This window comes from Fulmarus glacialis, unplaced genomic scaffold (genome assembly GCF_000690835.1).
Source record: "Fulmarus glacialis isolate BGI_N327 unplaced genomic scaffold, ASM69083v1 scaffold17353, whole genome shotgun sequence".
Taxonomy (NCBI): Eukaryota; Metazoa; Chordata; class Aves; order Procellariiformes; family Procellariidae; genus Fulmarus; species Fulmarus glacialis.
In genome coordinates, this window is record NW_009202465.1 from 29468 (window position 1) to 43010 (window position 13543).

Below are 13543 nucleotides of genomic sequence, written 5' to 3' on the forward strand. Positions count from 1 at the left end.
ACCTGGTGTGAAACTAGGGTTTCCTCGTAACCGCTGATTTCTTTGTTCAAAGAATCTGAATATAGTATAGAAAAGCATGTCATCTTCTGCTTGTTTTGCTGCATCAAGGAATTTGCGGGCTGAAATGCTGTCGTGTCCTCCAATACCCCTGATGAATCTCAAGGCAGCCAAAACTTGGTGTTTGGACAACAGAACTTCCACTATCTCATCATTTGCTGTGGAAAGTCTCTGTGAAGTCAATCACAGCTGTAAGACTATGATTCTAACAAATGTCTGAGATGCTAGCTAGTCACTTCAAGCTTGGTCAGGTAAGCTGTTTGACAAGTCTAACCCACCTGTGACATGGAGTTACTATAGTCTGTAATGCTTACTTTCAACATGTCCAGAGAGAGCTGATGTGCGGGAGGGTAAATGCTTTCCAGGGACAGTAACAGACACGCCTAGGGCAAAAGTAGAAATAACCTTAAAATTTTGAAGACTTCCCACCTCCATCACTAGCTTATTGAAGCAACTTGTCTTACATACCAAAGGCTTTGAGTCACTGAGCACATGGTACTGCAGAAACTGATGGAGCATGTAGAATAAGTTGTGTTGAACAAGGGTTTTGATGACCAGCTCATACAAGTAGTGCTGTGAATGCAGGAAGAAGACCATCAAAGGTATGTCTCAATACTAGTTTTTATAATCTAGAAGATAGTATTGTGTAGGACTTAAGCACATGACCAAGACTGGTCTGAAACTCCATGTAATTTCATGGAGTGACACAATATACTTGGCGTGTAAGTACTTTACCTGAACTGCAATCTGGAACTGGTTAAGAGAGCGAATGTATTCCATCAAGACTGCTATAGTGAACTTATGAGGTGCTTCCTGGACAAGAAAAAAGTGTTAGGTGGAACTGGCACAGCTTCCCCTGTTAATGACAACCCTGTAAGAATGGGCATCAAAATACTCTAATCCTGACAATAAAGCCTTCTGCAGGCTGTTTCAAACAGTCAGTTTAAGTTTGCTGCTCTGAGACTGCTGCCATACTAGCACTTAAAATTAACTTACCTTCTTCTCTGTAAATACAGATAAAACATGTGTGTACATGTCAGACTGGTCAATAACTGCTTGAGTGCGGACTGGACGTTTCAGGAGTGGATTACTTCTACTCAGGCCTGCTTCTACCACCTACAAGAAGAAAGCCTTTTTAAAAGAAAACTAGTGTTGTAGTAGAGTCTTAGTCACTCATCTGTACAGAGACTGTTTTCCACTGAGAACATAACTATAAACATATTTTGTAACTGAGCAAATTCACATCTGTGGTCATGTTATACTAGACGCATTCTGTTCAGTGTAGGCTTTTGTATTAAATTTAAAACTGCTTTTAAAGTTTATATAAATGTAGCTGCTATTATATGCCTCAAAGCCAGGAGATGAATCAAACTTACTATGTTGATGCAGGCCCTCGGCTTTAGAAGGATTTTTAGTATGTGGCTGTACTATGTGAGTTAGTGCTTGAACTTGGTACTTTAACAGAAGTAATTGAGGTGCATCAGGGCTGCATATGTTGTGCAGTGGTATAGTGTGCTGTGAAATCAGTGGTTTGGAAACTATTTTCATAGTTATGGATTCCAAGTTGCTTTTTGAGTTTTTACCTTCTTTCTGCTTTCAAGCACTGGGGTATGTTACTTGTCACACTTAGTGCACCTTGCACAGTAGACCACCTACTGCGAGCCTGAGGCAGCCAGGACCTTGGGGTAGGCCTGAATTTCCCAAGTAGAAAAGAGCATGCCTTCACCATGATGCATGGTGTTAGCTGCTGTAGCTAACATGGCTTACCATAGTATAGCTTTGCTCAGCTTCCAAGTACTTCTTATATTCATGATTCAGTTTGTCAAAAACAGTTGCAATCACAGACAGTGATCCCCTTTCTGGCTCACTGAGCACTGAAAAGATAAAAAGAAAAAAAAACTATGAGGAGAGGTAACAAGGGCTTTAATGTTGCCTTTTTCACAAAGTGATCTCTACTCTAAACTTGATTCTAACCTTTAAAGAAACAGAGTCATGTCAGATGTATTTTAACTAAATGGGGGGGGGGGAGTTGAATTCTTTCATGCTGTTAAATAATTGCTTTAGAATGGTGACAGAGTAGTCTAGACAAATGACATCTTACAGGACCAAGCTAGCTTCAGAGGTGATCTCAAATCTAAACAGCCCAGCTAACTTGTGTGAGCATTCATAAGTTTGTACTTTCAAGAGACAGACAAAGCACATGAACTTACTTTGAGAGCACACAGATAGGATAACCATTTTGCATTCTTTCCTTTGGAGAAGGAAATCCATTAGTTTTCCTTTATCTAGCAAGAGGTTAACTACAGGTTCAAGTTTCACTTGAAGACTCCAGAGGTAACCTTGATTTGAAGGAGTAAAACAAAAAGTGAATTGCCTTGTCTAGTATAGCCTAGACATCCAACTTTTTAAATGAGAACACATCTAGATTATGATTTATTTGCCTTCCTAAGTCTATGTTTTAGAGCAGCATTACCCCTGAAAAATTGTAGTAAAGATATGGTCATCCTCAGCTATCACTACCAAGAGTAGTCATCGTGCTAGGTACATCAGCTTAGCCACTTTGTGTGCTGAAGATACTAAACTAGCCACCCTTTGACACTGAGTCTACTATACTCAAACAGCTCACCACTTACCTTCACTTGCACTGATGATAATATCAGGTTGAAAGACAATCCAAGAAGAAGAATCTAAATGTTAAGTCCTAACATCCATATTAACATTGATTCTAAACTGTTGCTGCTAAACTCACATTACTGTACTGAAGCAGATCCTGTTAACATACTTTCATTTACTGTCCCCCTTTCTTATAAGTTCTTGAACCATATTCTTGGAATTATGTCTTCAATTTCATGGTGTACCTATTCAGTAATTTCATACATGCATCTCAAATGACCAAGAAATGTGGTATTGTATTATACTAGATTTCCATATTTACAACTCTATGAAAGCATTACAGTCTCTTATGAAGCATACTATTTTGTCTTGAAGTAAATATGCATAATCGGCTAAAGCTGGATTTAATGGGTCAAGGTAACAAATGCTAGCTTCTTCCATGCTTGGTACATAGAATGAGGCTTCAGTAAGACTCTTGCACTTTTAGAGTATTTAAAGGATACAGAGTTTACATGGAACAGGAGCCTGACTTGTCACAGAAGCTGGACCTGCAGAAAAATTAACATCAGGTGAAGAACACTAGTACTCTGGCAGCTCTCCTATACTAACAAAGTAAAAACTACAAGCTTACACTGAAAAGGCAAGTATGGATTGTAATGTGTCTAGCAATCCTACAGCATGCAGGCAAAAAACATATACCCACTTGTGTAGCCAGATGATCTACAAAGAAAATCTGACACTGTGAGAAGGCAAACGAATTCTTCAAAACATGATTGTTTTGGTTTTCAGCCAAGTGAAATCATGCATGCAGAAGTACTTCCATCTCTCATACTATAATTCTAAGTACATAGATTCCATTTGCTGTATTTATATGTAATCACTTTAGTTTCTTAAAAAGTAAGACTGGTTTGTACTTTCTGATTCTACCTTTGTTTAATACAAACCTCCACCTGCAGATTTATCAGTCATACTTGTATTAGTGACTTGACTTAAACATTCAGATATTAAAGAGTTTTTAAGGTGCAATCATTCCTATAGAAGCATCTTTCTCTTCTATAAAGAGAACCACGCTGCTTTGCCGTATGCTAGTAGAATTGTGCTCAGGCTATTTCTAGCTACTTCCAGCTTGATGGTAATTATCTGCTACACTTCTAGGACACGAGAACAGAAAGATAATCCAAGAAAAAGAATTCAAGTGTTGGAAGTCCTAACACTGATCTTAGCATTTCCTCTAAACTGGTCCTAAACTTGATTCTAAGCTTGGATTGTCTTTCAACCTCTTTATGTGACTTAGGAAGTTAAATAATCATGACTTAAGCCAGAAAAGCATGAAGTGCTTTGAGTGCACATACAAGCTTTTATAGCTGTGGCCAAAAAAAAAAAAAAAAAAGAACCACAACTTTGAAGTGTAAAAGCAAAGTAATTAATGCACCTTAAACAGCAACTCTTACTTTTCTGTAGTACGCACAAGTTTGGAACACAAATTTATGCTCAATTCCTTCTTACCTTCTTTCCTTCCTCACCCTCTCCTAAATATGTGTAATAGAAATGTTAGTAACCAGCATCCTAAAAACTGAAGCATTCTTGTATGCCAGCTGTTATATTTAGATAATCTTGATAATAGTGTTAGGATATTTATTATATAGTAGTTCTACCTGCTACAGGTATTTGATAGGGTTGTATTGATCGAGGTGGAAGTACAAATTGATGGATGGTAGTAGACCCATCAAATTCTCCTTTTAGCTTGATGTCAAAGATAACTGAAGTCTGCAATTAAGAAGAGGAAATTAGTATTCACAAATGTGAATTATCACCCATTTACATGTATTCAGGCTGCTTTTCACATTTCCATCTTGTGTTCTCCATTAGAATAATAGAATGGTTTCAGTTGGAAGGGATGCGCTGTGGGCAGGGACATCTTTCACTAGATGAGGCTGCTCGAAGCCCTGTCCAACCTGACCTTGAACACTTCCAATGATGGGGCATCCACAGCTTCCCTGGGCAACCTGTTCCAGGGTCACTGCAAAAAATTTTTCTTATATCCAATCTAAATCTACCTTCCTTCCATTTAAAACCGTTGCCCCTTGAACTGTCACTACAGCCCCGGTAAGAAGTCTCTCTTGGTCTGTCTTATACACCCCCTTATAAGAGATTCATATAAAACTCACTGCTTAGTTATGGACATTAGAAACTGTGAGGAAAATTCTGCATCTTGCTATGATACCCTCATACTTCTATCATTCAGTCTTGTTCAACTCGGGTCACTAATGCTCCTACCCAGTATGGACAACATTCTTAGCCTTGCACAGCAGAAATTTGCTTCACTTTCAGTGCTAATGAAACATGACTTCATTTATTGGTATCACCTACCCTATTCAGTCTGATTTTGTTTTCTGTGTTTACATAGTTACATGTTTATAGCTTGACTGAAATGCTGGGGAATAAGTGCTCCGGGTTGAATGCTAATGTGTAGAATTAACATGAATTATAACTGAAACATCAACTAATCATCCTAATGAGATACAGGTCCCAGTTCTTGAAGCTGCCCAAGAAAAGATAATACAAGAAGCCAAAGCCTTTCCACAAGTTAAGAGCAAAGTATCACTTTAGCTTTACCACTGATCAAGCCTTGCTACTGAGACTACAGACAAGCAAGTTTTACCTATGCTACCATATGCATAAGATCATTGGTATTCATAGAAGTTCTTGTAGATCCAGGCCTTCAACCTAAAAGAGCATAAGTTTGTGTCATAGAAACTGATCATTCAAATGTGTGTGATATGAGACGTTCCCAGGATTAATAATTTAGTATCCAATTTCACTTTACTTCTTTGTATAATGCCTTAAAAGCTTACACAGTGCAGCAGCAGAATATCACAGGAAACTAACAAGGGGAAAAAAGTGTATGAAAAAACAGGCATTAGTAACAGCCCTGATTAAATGTTAGCCCAACAATGTAAAAGGATAACTTTGAATCTCTTATATGGTTTTGTTCCTGCAAATACTCTGGCTTTTGGCAAAGCTAAGCACATACAAAAATATTTTCTAGAGTTAACAGGCACTGCTATTAAAATCTGACCATAACTTTTAGAGGGTAAGGCACAACATAATATAAATAAATCAGACCTCAGTATCCTGATGATGCACTACCACCAAGTTATCCACAACATTCAGTGCAAACTTTCCAGTTCTGTTCAGCTTTAAAATATGTGTCTTCTTACAGGAGCCCTCTCTATGAAATAGAAGTGAGAACCAGTCAGTAAGTCTATTTAAACTAGAAAAGCAGAAGTCTCTTACACAGATGTGAATTGCCACTAATGTTCTTCATTCTGCTCTTACCTTGGTAAGTGATAGAGGACTACTTCTGCTCCTGTACTATTGGAAGTCCTTGAGTGATGCCGCAAATAGAGAACGTAAAGCTGCCCGTATCTAACAAGACAACAGGATTAAAGCATTATTTTCAAGTAGAAGCTCTACCAGTCTGTTAGAGCCATACATTTTATCCTAAAAGATGTGACATTACCTCAGTCAGGCAATCAATTAATTAAAAGTGAAAGACTAAAACAGCACTTGATAATCACAATGCATGGCCTATACTCACACAAGTTAGGCATCTAAGAACAACTCTACCAACGTATCAGTTAAAACATGAAACATTCAAAATTTCTGTACTAATCAAGAACAATTTCATGCAAGACTTCTCAGTCAGCTTCCCCTCCCCACCTTGCCCCAAGAGAGTTGTTTAGATGCTTTGTTCAAGGCAGTAACTGAAGCACTTTACCGCAGTAGTACTGCTAAAACAAGAAATGAGTGCAACCATGTTAATGTTCCTGTCCTCTCTCAGCATTCCCAAACAGTCATATTTTTCCAAGAAAGACTTGATTAGTTAAGATACATACATTGTAGCCATAGCAATATCTCTTTCAGAAAGGCTAAGCTTGGAGGACTTGGGTGCTGCAGGTAACTCGATTTCAAATTTTGATAGTTTTGACATTGTTCCACTCTGTTAAAGAGAAATCCATTGTTAAGACTTGAAACAGAAAGGTCTCAAGTAACCTTTAATCAAAGGCTGTATCAATAGCACCCCCATGAGGTGAAGAATGGTGATAGCCAAAAAGAAAAAAAGGATTTGACACTTTTTTCCCTACTGTAATCCTAAACACATACTCTGGTATTATAATTTTAGCAGCCTTATCGTCTTAGTTTTATAACATCAGCTTCAGCTAGCAAAAAACACTTCCATTTTAATTAAGTAAAGACAAATTTGCATGCAAATCCCATTTACAACTGGCCTGGAGATCTCAAACAGCAGTTCTCGCAACTTCCTCTCTCCCAGCAAAACATACGCTCCAACTCTTAAAGAACTGCTTACTGGGAAGGGGAAAATATTAGTACCTCCTACCAGTCATAATCTCCTTTTGTTCCTGCTAACTCCAGAATCTGCCTTATCCTTGGAGCATGCCCTTGCTCGTGCCCAAGGTTTCCTCTCTCCTCTTCCTCTTTTCCTATAGAATTTATATCAAGTGTTCAGTTTCCAAAGCTTCTACTGAAATTCGCTTCCCATTCTCATTAACTCATTTTTGAGTGTCATGTGTGAACACTACAGAAATATTTCCTTCGCTAGAGCTCTATTTGCAAAGATTATTTTAGTACAGTACCTTTCTCAGGAAATCTTTGAAGATTACCTTCTGAACGCAAAATAAAAATTATTTAGCTTCCAACTACAACTTGACACAAAATGTTAAGGAGGGGGAAGCATGACCGACTTAAGTCCTTAAAAAGAAAACTGTGAGAGGCTAGTAAGTTCTACCTAGCCAGCTAAGAGAACATAATTTCAGGATCCAGCACAGACCCTACACAAGATCAACCCAAAACAGGAAACCCGTTTGAATAAGCTTCTTTTTAATCTCTTCCCTTACACTACCAGAGAAATCTTCCTAGCCCTTTGAGAGAAGCAAGATGAACTCTGTAGTTCTTTTCCTCATTTTTTAAATCATCTTAGTGCATGATTAACTTAAAACAGATTCTAGTTTTCACTACACACTTTTTCCAAGCCAAAAAGAAAACTATTTTCCCAGTAACCTTAAGTGTTGTCCACTTACATAAATAATATAATACTGTAATAATACAATAATACTGAAATAAATACTGTAAAGTAAGCCACAAAACGCTTGGGACCATAGTTGTTTCTTAAGTGCTACCTTTTTTCTTTCTTTTTCAAATTCATCCACTCACATTTGGAAGGCTGTAATTATAATCACAAGTGAAAGGCCCTTATTTTTTCTGTATTTTCACACTACAGAGTGCAAATGTCCATATTAAAAGTAAGTAATATATACTTATTGAAGTGAAAAAAGATCTCTTGAAAGATATTTAAGTTGTCAAATATTGGGTCACTAATTTTTTTTTCCTTTCTCAAGGTCAACTGTACAACATTAGCTGGACACACCTCTTTCCAAAGATGACATAAGAAAGAGCGAATTACTTAATTTTAAGCCAACACCTAGGAACTACCTTATAGATTTTTCCTTTGTCCTTTGCTTATTATCATACAACGATGTGAACACATGCACCTCTCGGAAGAAATCCAGGAAAAGCAATAGAATATTTGAATGAAGAAGCAGCCTAAAAAAAGGAAGCACACAAAATGAAAAGTTTGGAACATATCCCTTTACCTTGAAATAGAATGGCTGCAGGACATTGCCAAGGACAGTGGTCGACAGAAGAATAACAGAGCTCTCTGGACAATACATGTACCAGTTGACATTAATACTCTGATTCTTCAGAAGTTTTAAACTTCGTTTCTCTGGTAATACCTGGAAACACAGGATATTAGCATTATATTACCATCAGGATTCCAACAGCATAAATGGTACTACACAGTAACTAGGAATGTTAAGTGAGAAACAGTTAAGTGTAAGGGCATTTACAGTGCTAGAATTAAAAATCAGAAACCTGACAATTATAGCTTAGCCTCCAATTTACTGTAGCTAAGGAAATGCACATCAAGTCCTCCTCAAATTCTGATGAGCTGAAAGGTGCTGTGTCTTCCCCCTCATCCAGGTCTGGGTATAAGTTCTGTCCATAATGGAGAAAACACCTAGCTTGACACAACTAGTGAAGTTTTATTAAAAAGTTATTACAATATCTCTGCTGCCTTCACTCCCCAGCTTCCTTAATCTTTTATATTAAAAACTAAGACAGTATATAAATTGATTCTCTTTATTTTAAGGGCTTAAATAACTTCTCTTCAAAAACACACTTATTTGATTTGTCCTTTTACCTGTAGGGTTGACGTTCATAATCCTTTTAGGTGCCAAATATACTTTTCCCCCTCAATCAGCAAGAAATAATGCTGCTTTTTCAGTTACTTTCTTTAGTACTAGTTATTAGTAACAGTAATTATGTGAAACACCGTGTCTTAGCTCCAGGACTGGAACTATTGGGAAGTGCACAACTTCAGAGGAAGTTTATAATATCCCTCATCATGCATGTCAGAAAGGGCTATTTATTAATGAGATTTCTTCAAAAACATATGCAAAGGTAATTACACATAACACAGAGGAACTCAGACAATGACATCAACATAGGAGAAAGCTGCCAATTTGCAGAAGGGTATCACTATCTAGTCAATTATTTGTCCTTTGCTGCATTTTAAGCATGCACACACCCTCCCCAATGCTGATTTGTTTTGCATGAAGTGATATTTCACGTTAGATTTAAATACTCATTTCCATACAAGCCAAGAACATCTGTTAATCTAGAGTTCTCAAGGCTTAATTCAGTACTCCTTTATACAGGGTCTTTGTTAGCTGTGCTAAATAACCTGTTAATGATAAATTCCCTCTGCCCCAAAAATGTACTCCTCTCAAAGAAAAATAATCGTAGTCTGCGAACAAAACAGCAGAATTTCTTTTTTTAGTAGTGCACTTTCTCAATTAGAGAGCTAGAAGAAAGGAATTCAAAGATACTGTCACAAATTTACATTTTCAAATCTCTAAATAGGTCCTACAGGAGTTATTTGTATTACCTGGTAGAATTCAATTCCCTGGTCTGTGATGAAGACGATTTCTGTAGAACTTGTCCAGCAGAATCCTAGAATATTGGCATTCTTTGTCTTTTAACAAACAAGCAAACAAACACTCTTTTACTTAGAAAAATTAACTATTCAGATAAGCTAATATTACTAAATGAAGAACACCAGACCAAAGGCAATTTAGTTATCCAATCACTAGGGTTAATGCTTTTGGCCACTAGACACCCAGCATGCATCAGCTACTTTTGTAAAGACTCCCAAAACTATGTATGAACACAACTACTGTATGACCTGAATTTTTGGCAGCATGTAAGATTTACAAGTTTATTACACAGTCAAATTTTCTCTTCCCCCTGAATACAACCAAGTTCTTCTGGTTCAAATCATACTGCCAATTCAACCAATTCCTGACATGAAAAGACGGTTCCTTCTCTGGACAGAAATCAAGAACTAAGTGGAAATATTTGCTGTGACTTCATTCAGAACACTACCATAAATGCTTTACTAGAATGGTTTACTCAAACACATAATCCTAAATAATGAAGCAGAGAGTGCTCCAGCTTTAAAGTCTACGGGAATAAAGGGATCTGTGCAAATCAAATGTTTAAAAATTTACTTCAGCATTCTATTACTCCAAAATGTAATTTATCTTCGTTAGAAGTTTGAAAGTACCAAACAATGACAATGGTACTTGTTTCTGGTAAAATAATCATAAAAAAATTAGAAGGGTTGTTTAAAAATACCAAACACAGTATTCAAACTAGTAATAGCTTGTTATCATTGATTAGTGGAATTAGGGTAAAACACCCACATTAACTATCTGGCATTAGTATCATTACTGTCCACTGTTCCTGTATCATCAGCACTTTGTCTCTTCTCCTTCCCAAACCTTGACATTTGTTGCCTCCACAGCATTTCCAGTCCTTTCTAGCGAAGAATTAAAGTGACTGGACCAGGAAGTTTTTTATGCTATTGTTAATACCTGTTCATTTACCTCAACTCAGACAGATAGTAACTACATATCTCATTTACTTCATGTTAGTGTTTTGGAAGGTATCTCAATTAGTTCTCCTGTACAGCAGAGGCCACCAGCATAACTAACATTGGAGTTTCACGTAAGCATATAAGCTTTGGACATTTAACTTACCTTACATTCCTGTGTATATTCCAGCTGAGGGCTATCTGGAATAAAATTCAAAAAATCCTGCAAAAATGCCCGTGAAGTGTGTTAGCAATTATGAAGCATAGACAAGATATGTACATAGACACAAGAGAATAGATATTAGTTTATCAAATTATTTTGGATGAGATATATAGAAGAAAACTTGACTTACTATATTCCACTTCACCACTGCCAGGGAATATTTTATAGCAGTTGGCTCCCCCCAAGCTTTTTCTTAAATGATGATACTAGCAAGACAACAATGGTCCCTGTTCAGCCTCTCAGGAATTTTCACTACAGCTGTTGTTAGCCACCAGACCTCTTGAATTTTGTCTCAGAGGCTTCTACTCTGGTACTGTAAGTAGAGAAGATTTCCAGTTCCAATTCCCTATCTGCAGGGTGTAAGTTTCTTACCACACTCTTCAAAGTTCTCTGCACAGCCAGTATCTTGTTCCCCAAGGAAAACTTGATGCACTTCACTTCTCCTTTGTCTTCCATCCTATACAGAAAGAAAAAGAAGTTATGGAAATATAATCTGAAATAGTTTTTTATGGAACTCTATAATACACCCTCAAAAAGACAATGAAGAGGAAAAAAGTGTAATGCAAATGCTTTTGAATACAACTTATGTATTCAAAACGGACAAGTACAGGATTCAAAATTCAGACTGGAATATAATGGCAGTTCACTCTTCAGAAGTCCTGAACACATCCGTCACAGAAACATGGCTAAGATCGCACAAATTAGCACCTGAAGCTACTACAAATGCTCAACTCTGTTGGCCTATGATGTGGAACTGGAAGACTGTGCAACTATTCAAACCTGCGTTCTCAGTTCTGTCCCAGTGAATCTGGAGTTCTGTGACACTCACCAACATCCTGCAATCAGGTCCTTTACTTCCAGAACTACTGCTAAGTGACCCAAGCCTACTCACTTCCCCATTAGGACACATCCTCTAGAAGAATTTCTGATGTTAATGGGGAGTGAGGCTGTTTTCACCATTTGAAAAAACAAAAAATATATTCTTACCAAACAAGCGTCAGTACAATTGGCATGAATAAGGTAGTTCTACTCCCAGTATACATTATTAAGTCCAGACAAAGAGAGCTAGATAGTCAAGCAGGAAAACTGTGGAACCTCTTGAAGTTTACTGAGTATTTTCAGCTCTCTCAGGATTTGTGACAAGGGTAGTCAAATTAAAAAGTCAAATAAAAACAGGAACTTTCAGGACACGCCCCATGTAATACCTGACAGATCACAGCAAAAACACCTCCAGTACAAATTGTTTCATCCATATCTGGATTGAAGCAACCTTTGAGCAAAAGAATACTTCCTGAAATATAGACAGCAGAGTGCAAAGAGCCATTGCTCTTAACAGAGGCATATATAAAATAGTTTTCTAAAGTCAAAGTAGTTTCATTTAAAGTACTGTTGCCAGATTCGGCAAAAAAACATTTTGACAAAAAACAGAAAATATAAAAGACGACAATTTAGATTAAACAAGAAACACAATGCAAGAAACCTACATGTAGGAAACACCATGCTTGAATCACAGGCATGAAATTCAGAAATTACGGTTCTCTACACATTTAAGCTTACTTCATTTTGTTTAACTTGCTAAACTGCATCCTTCAGTAAGTCACTGCTGTTGTAGGAATCACAAGTTTGAATCTCCACACTCTCTCACATATATAGTGTGTTTTAATAAAACATTGCTGTTTAAAAAAAAAAAAAGCCACAGCCTACTTACTTTTTTTTCCCCAGAAGACTACAAATTCATGAGGGCAAAGCATGCCATCTTAATTGCAAGATTACGTCTAAGAACAAATTCAAAAGGTGATCATAGAATCACAGAATAGTTTGGGTTGGAAGGGACCTTTAAAGGCCATCTAGTCCAACCCCCTGCAATGACCAGGGACATCTTCAACTAGATCAGGTTGCTCAGAGCCCCATGCAGCCTGACCTTGAATGTTTCCAGGGATGGGGCATCTACCACCTCTCTGGGCAACCTCTTCCAGGGTTTCACCACCCTCATCGTAAAAAGTTTCTTCCTTCTATCTAGTCTAAATCTACCCTCTTTTAGTTTAAAAAGATCACAACTGCCTGATCACAACTACTTGTAAGTTTTATGCCTGAATTACAGTAGATCAGGATTAAGTACCACATAATTTTAAGATTGCAGAATTCCATCTCAAGACAACAAAGATGAAGGTGCCTTACCTGAAGGAAATGGGATTTCTATCCTCCAAACCTTTAACAACAACTCCTGTAGCTCCACCAGATCGAACAGCAAAAACCTATTAAAAAGTTTTGAACGTATTTGTAGCTTATTCAAAATCATAACCTTAACATGCTTTCTTTTCTATAAGCCATACCTTTAATTTTTTTGCTAGACACAATTTTTATTCTTACACAGATCTGCCAGTTCACACTGAGATTCAGTAAATAATCAATTCCTTCCTCTGGAGCTCCAAGTTTACTTAAAGTTGACAGGTTTCCAATGGTATTGTAACAATCTTGTAGGCATATTCTGAACTACTGGGCAAGCTAAAATGGGAAAAGTCTGTATAAACTTTTCTCTCTCTCTCTCTTTTTTTTTTTTTTTTAAATATTCATATTTTCTTAAGTCAGGTACTAGTAAAAGTATCTGAGATATCAGGGCATTGTTTAAAACG

General features: G+C 37.2%; 1 protein-coding gene across 1 annotated transcript in view; it reads right to left on the reverse strand.

The window, feature by feature from the left end:
- LOC104074246 (chromosome unknown open reading frame, human C18orf8) overlaps nt 1-13165 on the reverse strand; it is a gene marked incomplete at its 5' end in the record, with an annotated part of 14068 nt that extends 903 nt beyond the window's left edge. Inside the window, 18 exons of the mRNA XM_009574307.1 lie at nt 3-228; nt 372-440; nt 526-630; nt 793-870; nt 1054-1173; nt 1825-1931; nt 2268-2396; nt 2691-2744; nt 3174-3218; nt 4326-4437; nt 5797-5902; nt 6010-6099; nt 6570-6673; nt 8346-8486; nt 9701-9787; nt 10854-10910; nt 11283-11367; nt 13089-13165. Coding sequence (XP_009572602.1) covers nt 3-228; nt 372-440; nt 526-630; nt 793-870; nt 1054-1173; nt 1825-1931; nt 2268-2396; nt 2691-2744; nt 3174-3218; nt 4326-4437; nt 5797-5902; nt 6010-6099; nt 6570-6673; nt 8346-8486; nt 9701-9787; nt 10854-10910; nt 11283-11367; nt 13089-13165 — 1792 coding nt within the window. The remainder of the gene's footprint in view (nt 1-2; nt 229-371; nt 441-525; nt 631-792; nt 871-1053; nt 1174-1824; nt 1932-2267; nt 2397-2690; nt 2745-3173; nt 3219-4325; nt 4438-5796; nt 5903-6009; nt 6100-6569; nt 6674-8345; nt 8487-9700; nt 9788-10853; nt 10911-11282; nt 11368-13088) is intronic.
- Nucleotides 13166-13543: the final 378 nt, after the last annotated feature.